Genomic DNA, 21,915 nt, shown 5'->3' with positions numbered 1-21,915 from the left:
AAAGACACGAGGGTAGACAAGACGTGCATTTCTAAAAAAGACAATAAACAAACTCAAAGCATTAAACAGAAGTCAGGTTTGCGTGTTCGGGATCGTTGAGTCAGCCGTCGATCTGACGTAAGCGTCTCAGCGCTCGCTCTGTGTCGGCAGCGATGAAAAGGTCACCGATCGAGGAGGACAGTTGATGCCTGGCGAAGCATTTTTCACCCGCTCTGAAAAGGGTGTGTGTGTGTGTGTGTGTGTGTGTGTGTGTGTGTGTGTGTGTGTGTGTGTGTGTGTGTGTGTGTGTGTGTGTGTGTGTGTGTGTGTGTGTGTGTGTGTGTGTGTGTGTGTGTGTGTGTGTGTGTGTGTGTGTGTGTGTGTGTGTGTGTGTGTGTGTGTGTGTGTGTGTGTGTGTGTGTGTGTGTGTGTGTGTGTGTGTGTGTGTGTGTGTGTGTGTGTGTGTGTGTGTGTGTGTGTGTGTGTGTGTGTGTGTGTGTGTGTGTGTGTGTGTGTGTGTGTGTGTGTGTGTGTGTGTGTGTGTGTGTGTGTGTGTGCAAACAATTTAGAAATATTTATGGCTATTTTACTTGCAGCCTTTAGTTCAGGGGTGTCAAACTCAAGGCCCGGGGGCCAAATCCGTCCCGCGACTTCATTTTATGTGGCCCCGCAAGGACTTGCAAAGAATATAATAAGTTTTATTATACGGTTACATGCCATTTTGCAGAAGCAGGTTGCCCATAAACTACATGTCCCACAATGCATCTCGTTCTGTGACATGCGCACTGAAGAGACTTGCAATTATTTGCCCTGGAGTTCTGCTTTCAGACGTAGTTATTATCCTATCCGATAATAATCCAATTCAGAGGCAATAATGTAATATAACACATTATTTTATATATATATATATATATATATATATATAGTTACAACCGGCTCTTTGAGTTATGCCAATGTGGCCCGCGCTGAAATTGAGTTTGACACCCCTGCTTTAGTTACTCTAACCCTTTATGAACACAGTCAAAAGAAATGTCGTTGTACTTTGTATGATGACAACAGAGATGTATTCTGTGTGTTTGTCCAGGATGTTTCCGTGTGTGTGTGTGTGTGAATGTATTAGTCGTGCGGTCAGAGGTGACACTCTCTCTCTCTCCCCCCCTCAGACCTTCACAGCTTGGTGTAACTCCCACTTGAGGAAAGCCGGGACAGCGATCGAGAACATCGAAGAGGATTTTAAAAATGGCCTCAAACTCATGCTGCTGCTGGAGGTCATATCAGGTGGATCTCATCAACCCACGCACACATTTATTTATCGGCTACACACCGAGTCACCGTGGATGATGTCCTGGTTGGAAACTTTTTCTAATCCGGTTTTATCGGGTTCTTTGTACAAAAGGCACCTTTAGATTATCTGACACTTTCGTTGATGTGATACAAATCATTATCTCGTCATCTGTGCCTTTTGCCCAGTTGTATCCATCAGTTTAGCATTTTCTAAACTGTAGTAACATCTTTACTCGTTGGCATAGTTTCTAGAGATACAGGAACAGGGGACACCTGGAGATGAAATGTCCACACAGACTGACCAATGATAGCTAAACAGCTTAAACAGTAGCTTGGTGTATACAGATCTGTTTTTCTTGGAGCTTTACATACACAGATATACTCGAGTCCCCCTTCTGAATATGATATCATTAGTGCTTTAACTAATGACTGTTGCCGTTATTAATTCATCTGCCAGTTATTTTCCACTGTCTAAATGTCAGCCATGTTGTATACGAACACATCCATCAGTTAGAAGCAGCACATCCTCCCATCGAGGAAGCAGCAGCCGGGTCAAGTGTTCGTCCCGTATCAGTGTTGCCTCTGCTAAATGGTCTGTTTTCTCTTCTCGTAGGCGAGAGGCTGCCCAAACCCGACAAAGGCAAGATGCGTTTCCACAAGATCGCCAACGTGAACAAAGCTCTGGACTTCATCTGCAGCAAGGGCGTGAAGCTGGTGTCCATCGGTGCTGAGGGTGAGAGTCCTGCTCTTCTCCTGCTGCGACCTATTCTCATCGCCTTCATGGATATTCCAAGGTCACGGCGTATTTGCATTTCTTAGACCGATGTTTGAGCTCCGGACGGTCCCAGCGTCGGGGGGGTTCAGATTAGAGCACCAGAGCTGTCGTGTATTCTTTCATTTACTCTCAGAGACAACTCGTTCATTAATATATCAGATCACTTCTGCCCTTCTGGACTAATGGTGTTAGATACATCATTCAAAAGATTACAACCACTCAGTGGGAACATGTTATAACTTCAAAGGTGAATGATTGAATATCTTAAATGACTGACGAGCAGAGCATACTGTTGCGTGTTAACTCGGGTCATTCAAACAAGCGACGGTAACTGAAATGGAGTGTTTCTTCGGCAGCGAAAAGGTTCGACTTTGACGTTTCTAATGAATATTTAACGCTCAGATTTAATCTGTTAAATCTCACTGAAAACGTTCCACCCGCTGAGTTTAGTGAGTCGAACGTCAAACTCCGAAAACATTCACGCCTTAGCACTTCAAAGCCACTCAGACAGTTTTCATGTGACTTCCAGTTTGTTCTCGTCTCTAATTGCAGTCAAGAATATCTCTCTGAGCCCTGAGGCCGCGTGGAGTTCAGTTGGTGTCCTCAGCAGCATCCTCAGGGCGGACTGTTCAACCTGTTTCAGCAGCAGACTCACAAGCCAGAGGCCTTACGCTCTTATCTCAAGTGTCCTTGTTGCCCTGACAGATTATCTGCTTGTGTTTTTGCAGAAATTACTGACGGCAATGGGAAGATGACTCTTGGTATGATCTGGACCATCATCCTGCGCTTTGCCATCCAGGACATCTCTGTGGAAGGTATGTGTGTGTGTGTGTGTGTCTTTAGAAAAATACACTGACTTGTCCTTTTGTCTCGCACTAGTTTCACACCAGTCACATGGTCACTAAGCTCCCTCATGTGATACAGCTGTATGTTTACCCGTGTGTGATGTGTGGCAGTCACGCACTCGTCTGAACGACGCGCGCCTCCTAGCCAGCCTTCATGTTGGCGGGCCGCTCGGCTCACTGTAAATGTATAAAGAGTGCGACCTTGTTCGCTCTGTCCTGACCCTCAGTCCATCCTCTAGAACTCTCCCTTCACTGCTCCTGCTTCTTAATATCTTCTGCTATCACATAGACCTTGCTCCCTGACCTCTTCTCTCCACGGGAGCAGTAAACACAGTCTGCTGTAGCTTCACTCGAACAGACACAATCACCCCTTTCCACATTACATCGTCTCTCAAAATGCCTTCTATTGCCCCCTCTCTTTTCCCTTCATCTGTGCCACAATGCTCACCACCCCCCCCCCCCCCCTTTGCTTTCCCAGAGACCTCTGCTAAGGAGGGTCTGCTGCTGTGGTGCCAGAGGAAGACCGCCCCCTACAGGAACGTCAACGTGCAGAACTTCCACATCAGGTGGGTCTACGACGCCCGACGGTGGCATCACGAGGGCGCTGCGTCCATCTTTATACTTCATTTATTCTCCACCTTTCACCAACTCTGTGTTCTCCTGTTCCTGCTTTGTCCCCTACCTTTTTCCTTCTCCGTTTGTCTCACAATCCTCTCTGAAACTGTCTTCCTCCTCCTCCTCCTCCTCTTCTCGCGGCTCAGTTGGAAGGACGGCCTGGCTCTGTGCGCCCTCATCCACAGACACAGACCCGACCTCATTGACTACTCCAAACTGAGAAAGGTGCCCTGTCCTTCCTTCCCTTTTTATCCACGGATTCATTTGCTTTGTTTTCTCTCTTCGTACTGAGTTAAGATGTCTGACACTCCCATCTGTTTCCATCTGTTCGAAGAGACGCGTTTCTTTGCCTTTCCAGTGACGTCCTGTGAGAATGTTCTGCACTATGACCCGAGTGTCTGCAAGATATCTATTTCATAGTGTTGCCACGTCAACTGTGATGCCAAACGCGGCATTTTCTAATTCACATTCATATATAATCCACTGGCTGGTGTTTGCAGTCACAGACTAGTACATTTGTTTAGTATAGATTTAAAAAGGAAACGTCATACCCGTAGGAATATCGTTCCCATGTGCTGAAAAGTGAATATTTCAATTTTTTTAATTGAGCTGTTTTGTTGTAGTCACGTAGGAAAGTGCAGACTTCCTCCATCCAGTCAAAAGTGTTTCAAACCGCTACAGGGGGAAATGAGACCACTTATAATACCGTTTTTTTAACATTGTTAAATAGAGTGTATACCGTGGCGTGTACAAGTCTAGTTTCAGTCGTCAGCGTGAACCCTAGTGGTATCCATCTTGTGCTATTAGCAGTGCAGAGCTACCTGTCTGACAGCGCTCGTGTCTCCCTGCAGGACGACCCCATCGGTAACCTGAACACCGCCTTCGAGGTGGCTGAGAAGTTCCTGGACATCCCCAAGATGCTGGATGCTGAAGGTGTGTGTGTGTGTGTGTGTGTGTGTGTGTGTGTGTGTGTGTGTGTGTGTGTGTGTGTGTGTGTGTGTGTGTGTGTGTGTGTGTGTGTGTGTGTGTGTGTGTGTGTGTGTGTGTGTGTGTGTGTGTGTGTGTGTGTGTGTGTGTGTGTGTGAACCTCCTCTGCAGTAAAGTACAGTATGTGTTTCCACATGGTACGAAGGACGAGAGGTCCTTCACGATGAAGTTCAATCGTTAGCATAAAACAATGCGTGAGTCACTTTCAGAGCATCCTTTGAAGTGGGGAACGTTCTCACCTCAGGTTAAATGGCTAATACATATACACAGTGAATGATTCTGTTCTTAAAGATAATGTATGTTTAAATAAAGAAAATCACCTTCTTAGTTAAATAAATAGCAATATCATTTTTTATTAAAGCCCAAAGCTGCTTCCTAAAATATGAATGTGACTATTTGCGTGATTCCTCCTCACCACGGATGGCCTTTCTTAAGATTTATATGTTTGAATATTATCTTTGCTAATTGCCCTCCTCAGATATCGTGAACACACCCAAACCCGACGAGAAGGCCATCATGACCTACGTGTCCTGCTTCTACCACGCCTTCGCCGGCGCTGAGCAGGTCAGGTCTTATTTAATATTCATGTTGTAATAAAACACTCTTGGATCTCGTTGATTTCTTTATAAAAGCAGAACACGATGCATTACATTGTTCTCGCTCCCTCAGGCTGAGACAGCTGCCAACCGTATCTGCAAGGTTCTGGCCGTCAACCAGGAGAATGAGAAGCTGATGGAGGAGTATGAGAAGCTGGCCAGTGAGGTGAGACCCCCCCCACAAAACATCCTCTCTAACAGCACCACGATGCACTGCTTTACACTTTGTGAGCACATCGACAGTGTGATGAAAGTCAAAGTGTAAGTTTAAAACAGCAGATCAGACGAGACACAGAAATGCTGACATTAAAGTAGTTTCAACAGGTAGGTTTCTTAAGACTTTCATCACATGTGTGTTTGTGAAACCGGCAACAATGTCCTTGATATTTAAAAAAGACTTTTACCACAACTCAGCCTTGAGTGCTCGTACATATACAAATACACCACCTAAAGATATATTAACTTAAGTATTTGACCTCGTTTAAATAATACAAAAGGTCCAGGATATAAAACGTAAGAGACATTAATAACGGCCACGTGTCCCCCCAGCTGCTGGAGTGGATCCGCCGCACCATCCCCTGGCTGGAGAACCGCACGGCGGAGCAGACGATGCGCGCCATGCAGCAGAAGCTGGAGGATTTCCGTGACTACCGTCGCATCCACAAGCCGCCCCGCGTGCAGGAGAAGTGCCAGCTGGAGATCAACTTCAACACCCTGCAGACCAAGCTGAGGCTGAGCAACAGGCCCGCCTTCATGCCCTCCGAGGGCAAGATGGTGTCGGTGAGCACGGAGGGTCTTTGTAGATCAACAGGCTTTGAAGGGTTTCTACTTCCCGTGTTGCTTTACTTCCCCTAAAGCCTGTCAAATCTTTCACACCTTCTGTTTTAAGATAACTCGTATACGAATGTTCTCGACACTTCAGATACAAACTGCTCACTCAAACTAAAATAAGAAGGATGGAAAAATGCACGAGAAAGAAAGGGAATACTGAAGTCAGCCAATAGAAGCTTCACTTCGTTTCCTAATAATGCCGCATACTCACACTTCACTCATTTCAAATTCTCCCACAGCTACATAGATATGAAAGTGTTCTCAAGGCTTCATTATTTACATTCTGACACTTCATTCCCTCCAATAAGTGTCAGCAGAACCTCTGCAGGTCCCTGCTCTCAGTGTGCAGCGATGATAGAGCCTCTCTCTCCTGCAGGATATTGCCAACGCCTGGAAGGGGCTGGAGGGGGTGGAGAAGGGCTACGAGGAGTGGCTGCTGACGGAGATCCGCCGCCTGGAGAGACTCGACCACCTGGCTGAGAAGTTCAAGCAGAAGTGCTCCATGCACGAGTCCTGGACCGGAGGTAGGGCCACAGGAAGCCAGACAGAGCTCCAGGGGCCCGACATGAATAGATCATTACACTTCCTGGCTACGATGCTGCTCTGCGTCGGACACATTGTGGAAGTCATTGTATAGTTTATTGAAAGATGTCATATATGTACAAATATTGTGAAAAGACACAGTTCACCCTGTGGAAAAATATAAGAAACTCATCGTATAGTGTCAACAAAAGTTCCAAGAAAACATGAAGAAAATAAATTAGCAACTTCAGTTGAAAATATGGAAAAAGTCATATCGAAATATCCGAAAAAAGTTAAGTAATGAAAATATCTGAAATACGACATAGTATTTTATGTTAAAAATATCATGAATATATATTAAAAAGTGTTGCCATGGTTTGCCATCAAAAAGTATCGGTGTTGTTATTCATGAGGATAATAAACCACACGTGTGTTCCAGGTAAGGAGGAGCTGCTCTCCCAGAAGGACTACGAGTCGGCCTCCCTGATGGAGATCAGAGCTCTGATGAGGAAGCACGAGGCGTTCGAGAGCGACCTCGCCGCCCACCAGGACCGCGTGGAGCAGATCGCTGCCATCGCCCAGGAGCTCAAGTAAGAGGCCGGGAGAGGGAGAGAGAGAGTCACACAGGGAACTCTAGTAGTTGATTGGCCAGCTCGTCGTCCCAGAGACCCAAAGTCTAATGTAACTGCCGGATGCTAACTTGCATACGTTGGGCAATTTGCACATTCAGCATACGTTTCGTTAATCAGCATTCTAGCCCATGCAGATAATAGTTAAAACGTGGCTTGGACGGTTTTGGACTGATCTAAAATCAGCCAGAAATGGATTCGGCGTCCTCAACTGGCCACTTCAAAACGAACAATGCTCAAAATATGCAAGTTGGCATCCAGCAGTTTCTACGTGCCGGGGACCCGTCCTAAACGTTTCTAACATAACACGTCGTGCTACTCGACATGTCCGGGTTCACAGTGCTACCCTCGGAGGGAGATGCAGGGACGTGTAGGAGGACAGGAGCAGGAAGCGACTGAAGACTTTCAGGACTACTAATTGTGGTGTTGGGAGAGATATGTGAGAGCGGGCGATGTGACCACAACAGTAGAAAAGAGTGGGAAGCATATTAATGAGGGATAAAAAGATGAAAGGGGGATTCATGAAAGAGCAGAAACCTCTGATCTCCCTTTCTCCAGATTCCTCACAGACCGTTCGGATAGCATCTCTTTGATGTGATGCAGTGTTCGGCAACATAATGCGGAATACGTATGTGTGCCACACATCGTTACTTCTGAAGAAGATATCATGTTACTCAAAAGCAAAGTCGTTGTCCCCTGTATCGAAAGTGACCATGGCGTTCTCGTGGTCAGGTCATCGATAGTACAGGGAGATGAAGCTGGAAGCCTTTCCCGTGTTTGAAGGATTCTCCGTTCCTATCAGACCCTGGCGCTCCCACACATTTAATAATACATACAATCAACAGGAAGTGGTGTCATTACAGAACAGCTGATATCCTTCTGCTTTAGTTTGAAGACGAATCAGTGGAGTACGACATATTTTAACAAAGGGAGTACAAGTCGTCCAAATGTAGGTTTCTCCGTCTATAAATCCCACATTTAATTCGGACAAAGACCAACGTTTGAGCAGCTGAATCCAGGGTGAGATTAAAACTATAAATCAATTCTAAACATGGTATAAGTGTGGCACCAAGTATTCAAATGTTAGTTACAGCTACCGTACTTTCCGGACTATAAAGCGCACCTGCATATAAGCCGCAGCAGCTAAATTGTCCGTCTGTCTTGCTCTCGTTCTGTCTCTCGGTTCCACTTTTACTTTGGCGCGCTACCTGTCTCACTCTTTTCCGGCCTCCAGCTTTTCCTGCTGGAGCCCGCCGCTTAAAGGTGGCGGGCGCGGACCGGTCATAGAGCCCATAGCGTTAAAGGTGGTTAATTTTACCTGTGAAATCCATAGATTTAGGAGGTTCCCTAGTGGCCGTTAGCTGTACAAAGAAAATGGGGAAAAAAGTCGCGGCTTATAGTCCGAAAAGTACGGTACTTTGGAGTGTTGCTTTGGGAGCTATGTTGACAGAGTCTTTAAGATGGTGGCAGATGTTATAGATATTTATAAAATGCAACAAAGAAGATATTTTGTTTACTTCCAAATGTTTCCTTCCTTTTATCTCTCCTGATAATTAAAACATAATCTCACAGCAAGTCAGAGTTTGGAATATAAAGTGCCTTTTTATATTGGTTACATTAACAGTCATTCATGCTGAGAAATGAATCGAAGGAACCGGACTATTCTAAATATTCTGCTTTGATGGCGTATTTGTTACGGGTATATAGATGATTACTAATGCTGTGTGTCCTGCAGCGAGCTGGATTACCACGATGCCGCCTCAGTGAACGCTCGCTGCCAGGGCATCTGTGACCAGTGGGACAACCTGGGCACCCTGACCCAGAAGAGAAGGGACGCACTGGAGGTACAGCCCCACACAATGAAATATCAACACCCAGATCATTCATAAAATAACAGCTATTCAGTTTAATAGATGTCCACACCTGTTATCTTGTTAATAACGGTCTCCTTTTGTGTGTGTGTGTGTGTGTAGCGTGTGGAGAAGCTGTGGGAGACCATCGACCAGCTGTACCTGGAGTTCGCCAAGAGGGCGGCGCCTTTCAACAACTGGATGGACGGAGCCATGGAGGACCTGCAGGACATGTTCATCGTCCACAGCATCGAGGAGATCCAGGTACGATACATCCTTAATGTTGATCATTAGACCAGCGTTCGGTTATTATGCTCCAAACATCTGGAACAAACTCCCAGAAACCTGCAGGTCCGCTGCAACTCTGACTACTTTTAAATCCAGGCTGAAGACTTTTCTTTTTGTCGCTGCTTTTAATTGAACTATTCATATCTTAAACTGCACTGTAACTTTTATCCATGTGTTTTTCCTTAATGTTTATTTTATTAGCTTTTCTTTTTTAATGCTTAATGTCTTTCATTTTTTTTGTAAAGCACTTTGAATTGCCTTGCGTTGAAAAGTGCTGTATAAATAAACTTGCCTTGATTAAATCATGGTGGGTAGCTGACGCTGACTGTTGTCCTACAGGACGGAGTGAAGTCAGTCAATAACCTTTAGTTTGAATTGTGTGATATGTATTTTGAGGTAAAAGCAACACATGCTGTCCTCTGTAACTAAAGTACATTTTTATATATATATATATATATATATATATAACAGTGTATCCCATATTTGTAATTAACTTAAATGTCTACAATTGGGAAAATAAATTAGGAAGATACTGCACATGAATGCAGCCTCACACTGATAAATGTAATGGGTAAGTAAAACCCTGACTGTGACCCCCCCCCCCAGAGTCTGATCACCGCTCACGACCAGTTCAAAGCCACTCTGCCCGAGGCCGACAAGGAGCGCATGGCCACCATGGGGATCCACAACGAGATCCTGAAGATCGCCCAGACCTACAGCATCAAGCTGTCCGGAATCAACCCCTACACCAACCTCTCCCCCCAGGACATCAGCTCCAAGTGGGACGCGGTGAGTCACATCAAACACACCCAAGAGTCTTCGGAGGAAATCTAACATGAACTTTATTATGAATCGGTTAAAGTTTTCGTCATGTCAACCGAGCCCAGATCGCTCTGTGTGCTGCATTCGGCCACTGGCTCAGAAGTTCAGTGCATGCAGAGCAACAGGTCAGAGATGGTACATCCAGTGGCTCTGAATACTGCGGGCTTAAAGCTTCTATCAAAAACTAACTAGTTGATTAATTGTGTACGAGCTGATACTGGTACTCGGCTTCCACTGACTTAGTTTAATCTAGTACCACAGCGTTACAGTGGTTGCATGTTTTTAATATATTGGCCTCTCTTTTGCTGTTAAAAGAAGCGTTTGTGATGTTGGTGCGTTTGATTTCTCCGCCCGCAGGTGAAGCACCTGGTTCCTCTCAGAGACCAAATGCTCCAGGAGGAGGTGGCCAGGCAGCAGGCCAACGAGAGGCTGAGGCGCCAGTTCGCCGCCCAGGCCAACATCATCGGGCCCTGGATCCAAACCAAGATGGAGGTACAGTGACACGACACTTTAACTTGAGAACATACAACAGAGGCAGATTAACAAAGGTGTCTTTATTATAGGGCATTGACAACTGTGGACATTTTCTAATATAATGTTCACCATGGTAGAAAAGTAGTAATGTAAGTTTGAAAAGGCAATACAGACAAGTCAACAGTGTTTGGAGTTGCATAACAATATACCTGCAGAACATGAATACATTTGACCCCCCCCCCCCGCAGGAGATCAGCCACGTGTCCGTGGACATCGCGGGCTCCCTGGAGGAACAGATGAACAGCCTGAAGCAGTACGAGGGGAACATCATCAACTACAAATCCAACATCGACAAGCTGGAGGGAGACCACCAGCTGAGCCAGGAGTCCCTCATCTTCGACAACAAGCACACCAACTACACCATGGAGGTACACTGCTGCCATGACGACCAGCGACATCACACCCTCCACCTGTTTTCACCTTTATTAAAGTCCTGTCTTCTCTCCTCCTGCTCAGCATGTGCGTGTGGGCTGGGAACAGCTGCTCACCACCATCGCCAGAACCATCAACGAGGTGGAGAACCAGATCCTGACCCGCGACGCCAAGGGCATCAGCCAGGAGCAGCTCAACGAGTTCAGGGCCTCCTTCAACCACTTCGACAGGGTGACGCTTCATTAACACAGGCATACTAACAATGCGTGGGCTATTATCTAAACTAATACTTTGTGTCTCTTGCAGAAGAGGAACGGCATGATGGATCCAGACGACTTCCGTGCCTGCCTCATCTCCATGGGTTACGATCTGGTGAGTGCAGCATGTCTCAGACCTTTGACCTGAAGTCACTATAGTGATACGAGTTATGAACTGGTGCTCTCTGACAGGGTGAGGTGGAGTTCGCTCGCATCATGACTCTGGTGGACCCCAACAACACGGGCGTGGTGACCTTCCAGGCCTTCATCGACTTCATGACCCGCGAGACCGCTGAGACCGACACCGCAGAACAGGTCATGGCCTCCTTCAAGATCCTGGCCTCAGACAAGGTAAGCACACAGACTGTTAGCTTAGCCACATGCTACACATAGGCAGTTTGAATACCCAAATGTACAGAAGGGTCCCGAGCAATTAGAAACTGCCGGATGCTAACTTGCATATATTAGCCTATGTGGACAACAGTAACCCAACATGCAAGTTAGCATCCGGCAGTTTCTAACAAAACGTTAGGGTACTCAACACTGGCATCTCGACTATATGTGGCTACACTTACAGTATATATAATAGACCCTTGTCTGTGCATTATAAAAACCCCCCCTCTCCCCCCACAGAACTACATCACGGTGGACGAGCTGCGCAGGGAGCTGCCCCCAGATCAGGCCGAGTACTGCATCAGCCGCATGACCAGGTACATCGGGGGGGACGGCGCCACCGGAGCCCTGGACTACATCTCCTTCTCCAGCGCCCTCTACGGGGAGAGCGACTTATAAAACACCCCCTCCCCCTCCTTCCCAGCTATCTCTCCTGTGTGGAGAGAGCCATTTAAACCCCTACCACCGTCCCTCCTCTTTCAAACCTTAACGTTCTTCCCCTTCCCCCCCGTCCCTCCCTCCACACCCAAGAACACTGCCCCGAGAGGGGGAGAGTGGAAGGCTTTGCTCAGATCTTAGAAGCTGTTTGGACTGGCCAGCTCCACCCGGTCAGAGTGCGGGTATTGCACATATGACCGTACCTGCCTGTCGGAGACGTAGCAGACGGTATGAGGCGGGAGTCGGTCAGGACTAAAGAGCTGTTACTTTGAGCAAAGCCTCCTGCTCTCCCCGCTCTCTCTCAGATGACATATTTTTTGTAGAAGGTTAATTAAAGAAGAAATCGTGATTCAAAAAACAAGCTGGTTGGTTGTGTGTTGTGCATGCAATGTTGACGTTTAGAAAGCTGTCTGTGTGGAACTCACCTTCGTCACAAACCGTTTCCTCAGGAGCCTGAAACAAAGGTTACAAAGTCAGTCTCATACAAACTGCTGACCTGAAGAGTTACCGCGCAGGTCAGCAGGGAGGGGGTGGGCCCAGGATTCAGAGAGCAAAGCACTGTGGGTAATAGACAGGGAAGGGGACTGACTTAAGAATGAAGACAGATTGATCCCACAAACCTCTCAAAATGTAGTGTGGGGGGGCACGGAGAGGTGTGGGGAAGTGAAGGACACGAGAAGGAGAATCTAAAGTGTATGTGGAGCCAATAGGGTTTTCCATTGAGAGGCTGCTCTGTATGTATGACGGAGATCATTTCACCTGTGCTCCATTCTCCTCCCTAACCCATCCATAGAAACTCACCGACACACTTTAAATTAAAACTACTCACCTTGGAATAAAAAAGAACAACTATATTACTAAAGTGCAGTTGTGTTGTTTTTTCACACTAACTAATATATAGGAATAATGATCTGCTAAAGGAACTATACTAAGTTAAAGATAATACACCTGTCCTACCTTGAGTACGTAGTCACATGTCGGGGTCCCAGCAGAGGTGGGGGGGGAAGTCCAGGCCTCTCTCCTTGGTGAAGCGAATCCAGCGCTCCTCGTCCCCGCAGTGCGTCAGATACCTGCAGCCCATCGTCTGCTCAAAGGCACGCAGGTCACACCACAGCTGGAAGTCCTGCAGGAGGGCGGGACATGAAGGGGGACACAATATTAGACCAATCAGTTGCAGCACAATCACAGGTATTCATGAACACTACAGCAAGGCGATGGAGCAGCTTCCTCACAAAACTCATCTCCTTATAATCCTGCTCATATCAGACTATACATATAGGTTACCTGCAGCCAGGGGTGTCCCAGAGCTTTGCCCACACTGAACCTGCGCCTGACCGACACCTGCAGCAGGTTGTTGATCAGACTCACCGCTGGAGAGAGAATGACAGACAGGGAGACGATTTAATCAAACAGTGGATTCAAATCTGACCACTGCTGCCACCCAGTGGACAACAGGAGCATTACAAGTTAGACATTGAGAGGGAAAACAAAAGCATACAGCTGAATATATACGTCTTGCATTCAAGGACCCAGACATTTAAATTGCATTAACGGGAAAATAATATCAATTGACTTCCTGCATTACAGACATTGGTTAACCGATTATAAGTCTAATATCCCTGTCCTTAAAGAACAAATATTCATAATACAAAATAAAGTCGACCCACCCTCCAATGAGATGGAGGTCCAGGGTTGCCGTGGATACATGAAGGCTGCGTTGGTGATCTGCTGGCGGATGTCCTCGTCCTCGTTGAAGGGGAAGGTGCCGCTCAGGCTCACGTACGTGATGACGCCCACAGACCACATGTCCAGAGAGCGGTTGTACCCGCTGCTGCTGATCACCTCCGGGGCGAGGTAGGCCGGCGTTCCCACCACCGAGCGGCGGAACGACTTCTCTCCGATGATCCGGGCGAAGCCGAAGTCACACAGCTTCACCTGAAACACACAGAGAGAGAGAGAGAGGATGAGACGAGATGGAGAGACGAGGCAGTCTGAAACACTGAAGAAAGCAGTCAGGAAGTGGCACCTGAGGGAAGGGGTCTGCAGAGGCCAGCAGCACGTTCTCTGGTTTCAGGTCGCAGTGAGCGATGTGTTTGAGGTGCAGATACCGCAGCGCCTCCAGGATCTGAAAAACACACACACTTTTTATTAACCATCTAATGACCTCTCTAAACCATTTTTTAACCCCATCAGGTCCTTTTCTTTAGGTTGGGAACAGCTGTCTTTCAAGATACCATAAATGAGTATAATTCTAAAAACGCCTCCTTGTAGATGGGTGATGGTTGTTACCTGGGTGACGAGGAAGCGGGTGATGGTTGTTACCTGGGTGACGAGGAAGCGGGTGATGGTTGTTACCTGGGTGACGAGGAAGCGGGTGATGGTTGTTACCTGGGTGACGAGGAAGCGGGTGTTGCGTTCAGGGAGCCGGCCTCTCTCACTGGACAGGATCATCTCCAGCATGTCTCCATGGAGCTTCTCCATGACCATAAACACGTACTCCACCGTCTCAAACATCCCCTCCAGCAGGACCACGCCCAGGTGGGACAGATTCTGGACACACACACACACACACACACACACACACACACACACACACACACACACACACACACACACACACACACACACACACACACACACACACACACACACACACACACACACACACACACACACACACACACACACACCCACACACACACACACACACACACACACACACACACACACACACACACACACACACACACACACACTAGATGACACTGCAGATGACGTGATGATGACCTCAGAGTGCGGCAGCCTCAGTACCTGCAGGATGGCCACCTCGTTCCTCAGCTGCGTCTCCTGTCTGGCGGGGAAACGCGTCTTGTCGATGACTTTGATGGCGACCGGCCGACCCGACATCCTGTGAGTGCCTGAGGAGGGAGAGATAAGTCACTTATATAACTTTTAATCTTTTCAAAAGAGTTTAAAATAAGTCTTCCATGGAAATCATTCTAGAAAACAATAACTATTACATGTTTCTCTAGTTAGTCAATATTACATGACGGGGGGGTTTTAGTTAATTAAATAGCAATACTTTAAAGCCTGTGATCTTTCAATCACCTTTGTAAACGACTCCAAACTGTCCCGAGCCCAGAACCTCGTCTGTGGAGATCTGATACACCGAGCTGATGTCCTGAACACACACACGTTATCACCGCACTACGGTTTGAACCATGAATTCACTGATTAATTACGAATAATAAGAATTCTGAAGTATACAAGTTGTTCCTTACCATGCTGTCTCTTCGGGAATCATTATCTGTAATCACAGAAACAATATATTTAAGAAGTTATCCCTTTGTTCTCTGGCTCTTTAGAAATCATATTTTAACCTGTTAAGCCTGTTTTTCAGGCCCGAGAAGGACATTCCCAGAACAAATGACTATACCTTCTCTTCTAAAAGGGGTAAATTAATCATTTCTTTTCTCAAAGCAATGATTAACCTGTGAGCTGGATGTAGAAAAGTCAGAATCAATATAGCATTTTTTTTAATTTTAAAGTAAATTCAGATTGAACATAGTAAAAAATGTCAATGATAGTGTACGTGAAAACCTCCCTTGAATGATGGTAAGGTAGACTAAAAGCTTCAGGAATCCAAACTATAACATATAATAAGTACCCTGTATCAAGACTGATGCAAAACAAGTGACATTTGACCTTTTTGGACACATTGGATTAACCTTCAGTCGCGTCTTTCTCCTTTTGATGCCATTGAACGCAACTTTTGATCAGAAAACAACAAAGGTAAGAAGTGTTGGCTCCGTAAAGCTAATTATTTAGTTTGTTGTCGTTTCGCCGGGAGTTCTGATCGCTCAGTGATGAGACTTATGTCTGGAATCTGTGGAATCTCAGCTTGCTAATCGATATCTTGTTTGTGCAGATCCGATAAGTAATAAGGGTATTTTAACGTGAGTTCTGTGCTAAGTGCGTCATTTTTCCCCGCTCGGGGCTAATTCAGAGCCTTTGTTTTTACCCTTGTGTTTCGTTTAGCTAAAAATGGTTAATATTGTCTCACCCTGCTCCCCCCCCCCCACGCTGCTCTGCACCGGCATCAGGGCCTGGCGGATGGCGCTCTCCCAGACGGACGCTTCGTCTCCGGCCGCCACGCAGAACACCAGCGCCGCCGTCTCCACCTCCAGGGTGTGCCCGCTGTTGCCTGGCGACAGGGAGAGGTGGGCGGGGCCTCGGACCTGCAGCACCTCAGAGAGACTGATCTCCTGCAGGGGGAACACATCGGGTTCTTATCTCCAACAATGGAAGCAGGGCCCTAAATAACTTACAAAAGGGAAAGACTCCAAAAGAAAGACAGGGTTTGACAGATACTGATAAATCACTAAACTAAGTCATCGTTCTAAGGGTTAGGGATCGATTTGAATTCATTGTTTTTGTATTGATTTCTTTCACACGGTACGAGTGTGATTAAAGACATCCCGCTCAGTTGTGCACCTTGTAGAACTTGGTGCTGCTCTCGTTCTGAAACAGAGTGATGCTCTTCCAGTCCACGATCCAGTAGTGACGCTTCCTCTGAGAGACACACAGGATGTGGATTTAATGGCTTTGATCCCGGTGACGCATCACAGCAGTCTCTCCGACCTTCTGTCAGAGTGCTTTCATTTAGAGCTCACATGTATGTATGACTGTATTTGGACTAGCATTAAATAGTGTTGGCAGTTAAACCTCATTTCTAACTGATGTTGACAAACACATATGTGTCATATATGCGAAAAGGTTCATTGTTCAAATGTATCTGCCACTTGGAGTTGTATTGTGTATTTCTGTTGTCGTGTCTTGACCCAAGCACACACTTCCCTAGTTCACATATCCACAGCAGGTACAGTATGTGTGCGTGTGCGTGTCTCACCAGTGTGTCGGTGTTGGTGTGGTGCAGCAGCCAGCCCTCCCTCAGGACCCCCCCCGCTCTCCTCTTGCTGTGATGCACCGACTGCACCAGCCTCATCAGGGGGATGTAGCTGCTGAAGCACGGACTGACGGAGGAACACAAGAGGAGGAGATTTAAAAACTCAAATAAAGACTTTCTAAACGCTCCTCATGATGTCACTGTGTTGTCATGACGCTGTCTGGTGCCAGCAGGATGACATCATCAGAGTGTGACCTCTGACCTCATGGCCTCCCGCGGCTGCTCGTCCCGCTGGGCCTCGGCGGTGGATTCTCCGTCGGCGAACATCTCCTCCTCCGAGGTTTCCACCGTGCTGAGATCTGAGTCATCGTCCTCCGGGTCGGCAGGGCAGCTCTGACCCACCGCTGGGGATTCTGGGAAATGTACATCATGTGCAGAAGATATTAGGGATGCAACGTGTGATTATCTGTTAAGTCTATAGATTAAAAATCACTTTCTGTTAACACACGTGTTCACTCATTCCAGACAAGATGGACACCTTTAAGAATGATCTAACAGAAGCATAGTATGTTGAAGAATAATGAAATAGAATAGAATAATATGTTGAGAAGAGCCATAGACTATGTCAGAAATATGAAATAATAATTGTATATTATATGCAAAATAAAAGTATAGTATATTTCTAATAAGATTATTTGTATTACATGATATCAGAGTATGTTCAAAAATATCAGGAAATCACTCATAGTATAGTGGAAAATAGTCCACAGTATATCATGTCGACAAATATGTAAAGAAGTGATAAAGTATGTTGAATATATCATAAATAAAAAGTCATTGTGCAGGATGTCAGAACAAGTCATACAGTAGTAGCCTATAGTATGTTGACGTTATATTATAGCATGAATGAAAGTCATAGATAAGCATTTCAAATAAGTATGTAAAAAAAGAATACAATAAAAAGAAATGATATAGTTGTTAAAACCTCACCCTCCCCGTTGGCGGCCCTCCTCTCTCCGGGACAGTCTCTGGGGACGAGCAGCTCGCAGCGCCGATGGCAGTTAAACCTGCAGTCTGAGGAGGAAACAACAACGTTTCATTTTGGGACACACCCCGGGCAGTAACTCAAATCAAACTAATGGCTACACACACGAGTGTTTCTGAACCTCATTAAAGCCCGGATGCCGAGGAACAGAGCATCTCAACATGATGTTTAATATATTACACGACCCATCCCTGAAGTGGACGTTCTTTAAAGCTCATGTAGGCTTCTTAAGTTAGCTCTATCCACTGAAGAAGACCAGCATCTGAAAGTGCCTTGACTTGATGCTAAATATCCTTCTCTCATGTTGTGGAAGCTGTTGTTTCCCCGAGGAATCCCTTCTTTGTGTTTCTGTTGCTGATAAAAGTGAGATTTTATCCCAGATGGAACAGCACTGTGGTATTTCTGAGGCCAACATGCACGTGTTGTTTAGCAGTGCAGTATGTTTAAACAAATTGAAGCTGCTGACCAAAGGAATCTGCTTGTTATTTATCTGTTGCTAATTTAGCTTAAACTAAAGTGCAATAACGCAACAAATGGTCGAGTGATGTCGGCTCTTTGAGGCGGAAACGGACATTTTAGAGTGTAAATAACCAAAAAGTGAGTCAATGATCTATATCCTATTCATTACTGTCGAGTTGTAGTTTCTCCTGTCTTTAGTACTCCAGCTGTAACTGTGTCCCAGTCTGTCTTTAGTACTCCAGCTGTAACTGTGTCCCAGTCTGTCTTTAGTACTCCAGCTGTAACTGTGTCCCAGTCTGTCTTTAGTACTCCAGCTGTAACTGTGTCCCAGTCTGTCTTTAGTACTCCAGCTGTAATTGTATCCCAGTCTGTCTTTAGTACTCCAGCTGTAACTGTGTCCCAGTCTGTCTTTAGTACTCCAGCTGTAACTGTGTCCCAGTCTGTCTTTAGTACTCCAGCTGTAACTGTGTCCCAGTCTGTCTTTAGTACTCCAGCTGTAACTGTGTCCCAGTCTGTCTTTAGTACTCCAGCTGTAACTGTGTCCCAGTCTGTCTTTAGTACTCCAGCTGTAACTGTGTCCCAGTCTGTCTTTAGTACTCCAGCTGTAACTGTGTCCCAGTCCTTAGACCGTGCCGTTTGCAGCCCCAGCCCACTGACCTGAGCACTGCAGGCCCTGCCTGAAGAGCCCCCTGAGCAGCCGGTGGCAGTGCTGGCACACGGTGGGTTTGGTGTAGCTGTGGATGTGGAAGGTGTGAGGAACCTGAGCCGGGCTGGAGTCCCCGTACCCGACCACCAGCCACACCGGGGCCTCGGCCCAGGACGGGGGTCTGGAGGAGGGCTTCGTCATGCTGATCTGGAGAGGTGGAGATTCAAAGGCTTTACATCATTGTGTCTATCTGCCCAACAGTGCAGCATACATGTACTTAGGATACTTTAAGAGAAAGACATACAAAGTGCAAAAGAAGTAAAAATGCAGGAATAAGTCAACTATGTGAATGTCAAATAGAATAGGGTTCCAGTGACTCTGTAGGAGAGAACCCTCACCTCCTCCAGACTGCCTCCTGCCTGGTTGGACAGGGAGTGTGAGCGGGGCCGCCGGGGGGGCAACAGGGAGAGGCTGGTGCTGACCTGTCGACGAGCCCGACTGCAGTCGTTGGGCAGGAGGTAGGCACAGCGCTTATGGAAGTCTAACCCACAACCTGCACACAGGGGAGGGGGGGGGGGGGGGATTTGAGATCGGACGCTGGAAGACACATTTTTGCACCACGTTTCCTCACGCTGTAGAAAGGTTAGGTTTTGGACCTGACTCAGCAGGGGGCGTGGCTTACCGTCACATTTGAGTCCCTGTCGGACGAGGCCCCACAGCATCTCCCCACAGTGGTGGCAGAAGGTGGGGGTCCGGTACGAGTGGACCACCAGGGAGTGGGGGCGGATCCTCATCTCAGTCACTGTCGCTGATCCTGAGTCAGATTGGAATAAAGAGAGATAGTAAAGTGCGATTACGCCACTGATTTATGGCAGAGTGCTCCTCAGAAATATCCCGTGGAATCAGAAATACTTGGACAGAAGTTTTTTAATCATGGATTGCTTCCATTTCTCTTAAATTACAAATTGATAGCTAGAAATAAAGTGTAGATTATTATTATATATAATATTAAAACATTTTGATTGTACTTTTTGAAACGTTTGTGATTGAAATGACTTGAAAACAGCTAATAACCAACTGAATGATAATTGTAATACAGAGAGGTTCTGTCGCCCACCTGCGACGATGACCTCGATGAGGTCTCCGTCCCGCAGCTCGTCTTCGTCAGTGAGGCGCTGCAGCAGCTGCTGTGAAGAGGAGTCATGTCTGAAGAGCAGCACCTTCTCCCCGAGGCCGACCACACTGCACTCTGGAGCCTGAACACACACACACACACACACACACACACACACACACACACACACACACACACACACACACACACACACACACACACACACACACACACACACACACACACACACACACACACACACACACACACACACACACACACACACACACACACCTAATTGGTTGGTGTGGTTGGAAAGTTTGCTGTGCTCGTCGACCACAAAGTCCCTGAGAGTGAGGCAGTGAGAAGACCAGAGGACGACACCTGCATCATCTAACCCCAACTGACTTTAAGCCGACCGAGTGCAGATTTCAATGTTCACAAAGAGGATTGGTCGTGTTTTTAGAAATACAGTTTGGTGATATCGAGGGTCTGAATGTATGTTGTGTCAAATCGGATCTTGAGTCTGGTTGCGTTACACGTGCCTGTCACGTAGCCGACTTAGAAATATCTAATTTAAGATAAGATTTCATCCCAATGGGGAATGGTAAATGTAAATGGACCTGCTTTAACCGTCGGTCAAATCAGTTGCGAGTACGTGCATTACACTCCAGCTGAAACCCGCACAACATCCTGCATACTATACATAGCAGCCTACAGTCCTCCATCGTGCATGTGGTGACCTTCACTTCCTCAACACGTCCCCTAAACATCAAAGGAGGACTTTCTTTGAAGCAGATTTTCAGTCCAAGATTAACTACTTTTATTACGAACAACGCTTTCCAGGACCTTATTCTTCATAGCTTGAAGCTGCTGGAAATCTCCACTGCAGCAGATGTGGGTCCAGTAGACTATGTCTGACGCACTGCATGGTTACCCTTGATATACTTCAGCACAGTGGCATTACACGAGACCTCCACCTCACCTTGCGCTCGATGATCTCCGCAGCGAGCCTCCTGGCATGGCGGTAGCTCAGGTTTCCAGCCGGGACTCGAACCACCTCCCTGAACAGGCCGAGCTGGAACTGGACCAGAGCCGGGGCCGAGACACTGCTGGGGCTGGAGGGGGGTGCTGCGGACATGGAGGAAGATCCTGAGGACACATGGGATTAGATTAAGGATGACGTGCAGATTCGAATTGGAGTTTTTCTTAAAAATTGACAAACTCGAAGTTAAACAGAGAAAAAGTAGATATTGTCTGAATCGTGTCTCAAAAGAAAGCAAACGAGGCCTCATGGACTTTTAATTGGGAATAAGCTTTAAAAAATAGCTGAGGATGTAATTTGTATTTCTTTTTTAGCAGATCAACTTTCAGAACCTCAAATTCTTCCTGTTTGTATTAAAGGGATCACTAGTGACAAAGTAAGTGACACATTTCAAGTAGCAAATATATTTGTACCACTAAAATGTGATATTAAATACTGATAAAAAACATGATAGGACACGTCTAAATATACAGTATGAGCAAGATATCAGGTGACAGAGTTAATTCTCTTAAGCTTGAGTTAATTAAAATGTAAAATTGTGAAAAAACTGAACATTAGTAACCTTACTTAGTAACCCTGGTCCCGAGCTCCGATCTGTCCGCAGCAGGATAGTATCTCAGCGATGACACCGCTCATCCCTCTCATTGTGCTGCAGATTCTCGGCACGGTGGGTTTGGTTTCCT

At 46.5% G+C, this 21,915-nt stretch overlaps 2 protein-coding genes and 1 non-coding gene across 5 annotated transcripts; 2 read left to right on the top strand and 1 right to left on the bottom strand.

Moving 5' to 3' along the window:
- Positions 1 to 1,123: 1,123 nt before the first annotated feature.
- On the top strand, positions 1,124 to 12,879 carry actn3b (actinin alpha 3b). Its single transcript, XM_034106569.2, has 20 exons — positions 1,124 to 1,257; positions 1,877 to 1,996; positions 2,767 to 2,853; positions 3,362 to 3,449; positions 3,645 to 3,723; positions 4,350 to 4,431; positions 4,964 to 5,049; positions 5,155 to 5,247; positions 5,631 to 5,861; positions 6,289 to 6,436; positions 6,874 to 7,024; positions 8,799 to 8,907; positions 9,037 to 9,177; positions 9,808 to 9,990; positions 10,381 to 10,515; positions 10,746 to 10,925; positions 11,014 to 11,160; positions 11,236 to 11,301; positions 11,379 to 11,537; positions 11,820 to 12,879. Exons 1-20 carry the CDS (start codon positions 1,233 to 1,235, stop codon positions 11,976 to 11,978), a joined length of 2,469 nt encoding a protein of 822 aa, XP_033962460.2. The 5' UTR covers positions 1,124 to 1,232; the 3' UTR covers positions 11,979 to 12,879.
- Positions 7,758 to 7,884, top strand: LOC117464156 (small nucleolar RNA SNORA71). The gene has a single exon (XR_004554046.1). It is a non-coding gene; the product is annotated as a small nucleolar RNA SNORA71 (small nucleolar RNA).
- A 100-nt stretch (positions 12,880 to 12,979) lies between the features above and the next one.
- Positions 12,980 to 21,885, bottom strand: prkd4 (protein kinase D4). Of its 3 annotated transcripts, none has more exons than XM_034105862.1 (19): positions 21,800 to 21,885; positions 21,173 to 21,339; positions 20,191 to 20,329; positions 19,756 to 19,887; positions 19,472 to 19,626; positions 19,085 to 19,280; positions 17,914 to 17,997; positions 17,186 to 17,336; positions 16,927 to 17,050; positions 16,512 to 16,589; positions 16,081 to 16,282; positions 15,299 to 15,324; positions 15,126 to 15,198; positions 14,829 to 14,935; positions 14,307 to 14,567; positions 14,044 to 14,142; positions 13,685 to 13,952; positions 13,302 to 13,387; positions 12,980 to 13,140 (listed from the first exon to the last, which is right to left on the bottom strand). In XM_034105862.1, exons 2-19 carry the CDS (start codon positions 21,326 to 21,328, stop codon positions 12,988 to 12,990), a joined length of 2,490 nt encoding a protein of 829 aa, XP_033961753.1. In that variant the 5' UTR covers positions 21,329 to 21,339; positions 21,800 to 21,885; the 3' UTR covers positions 12,980 to 12,987. The 3 variants fall into 3 exon arrangements, with proteins under 3 accessions (XP_033961753.1, XP_033961755.1, XP_033961754.1); XM_034105864.1 differs by having other exon boundaries at positions 14,406 to 14,567; XM_034105863.1 differs by lacking the exon at positions 16,512 to 16,589.
- Positions 21,886 to 21,915: the final 30 nt, after the last annotated feature.

Source organism: Pseudochaenichthys georgianus, chromosome 18 (assembly GCF_902827115.2).
Source record: "Pseudochaenichthys georgianus chromosome 18, fPseGeo1.2, whole genome shotgun sequence".
In the NCBI taxonomy this organism is placed as follows: domain Eukaryota; kingdom Metazoa; phylum Chordata; class Actinopteri; order Perciformes; family Channichthyidae; genus Pseudochaenichthys; species Pseudochaenichthys georgianus.
The sequence above is the reverse complement of the archived record's forward strand: the minus strand, read 5'-3'. Positions and strand labels throughout refer to the sequence as shown.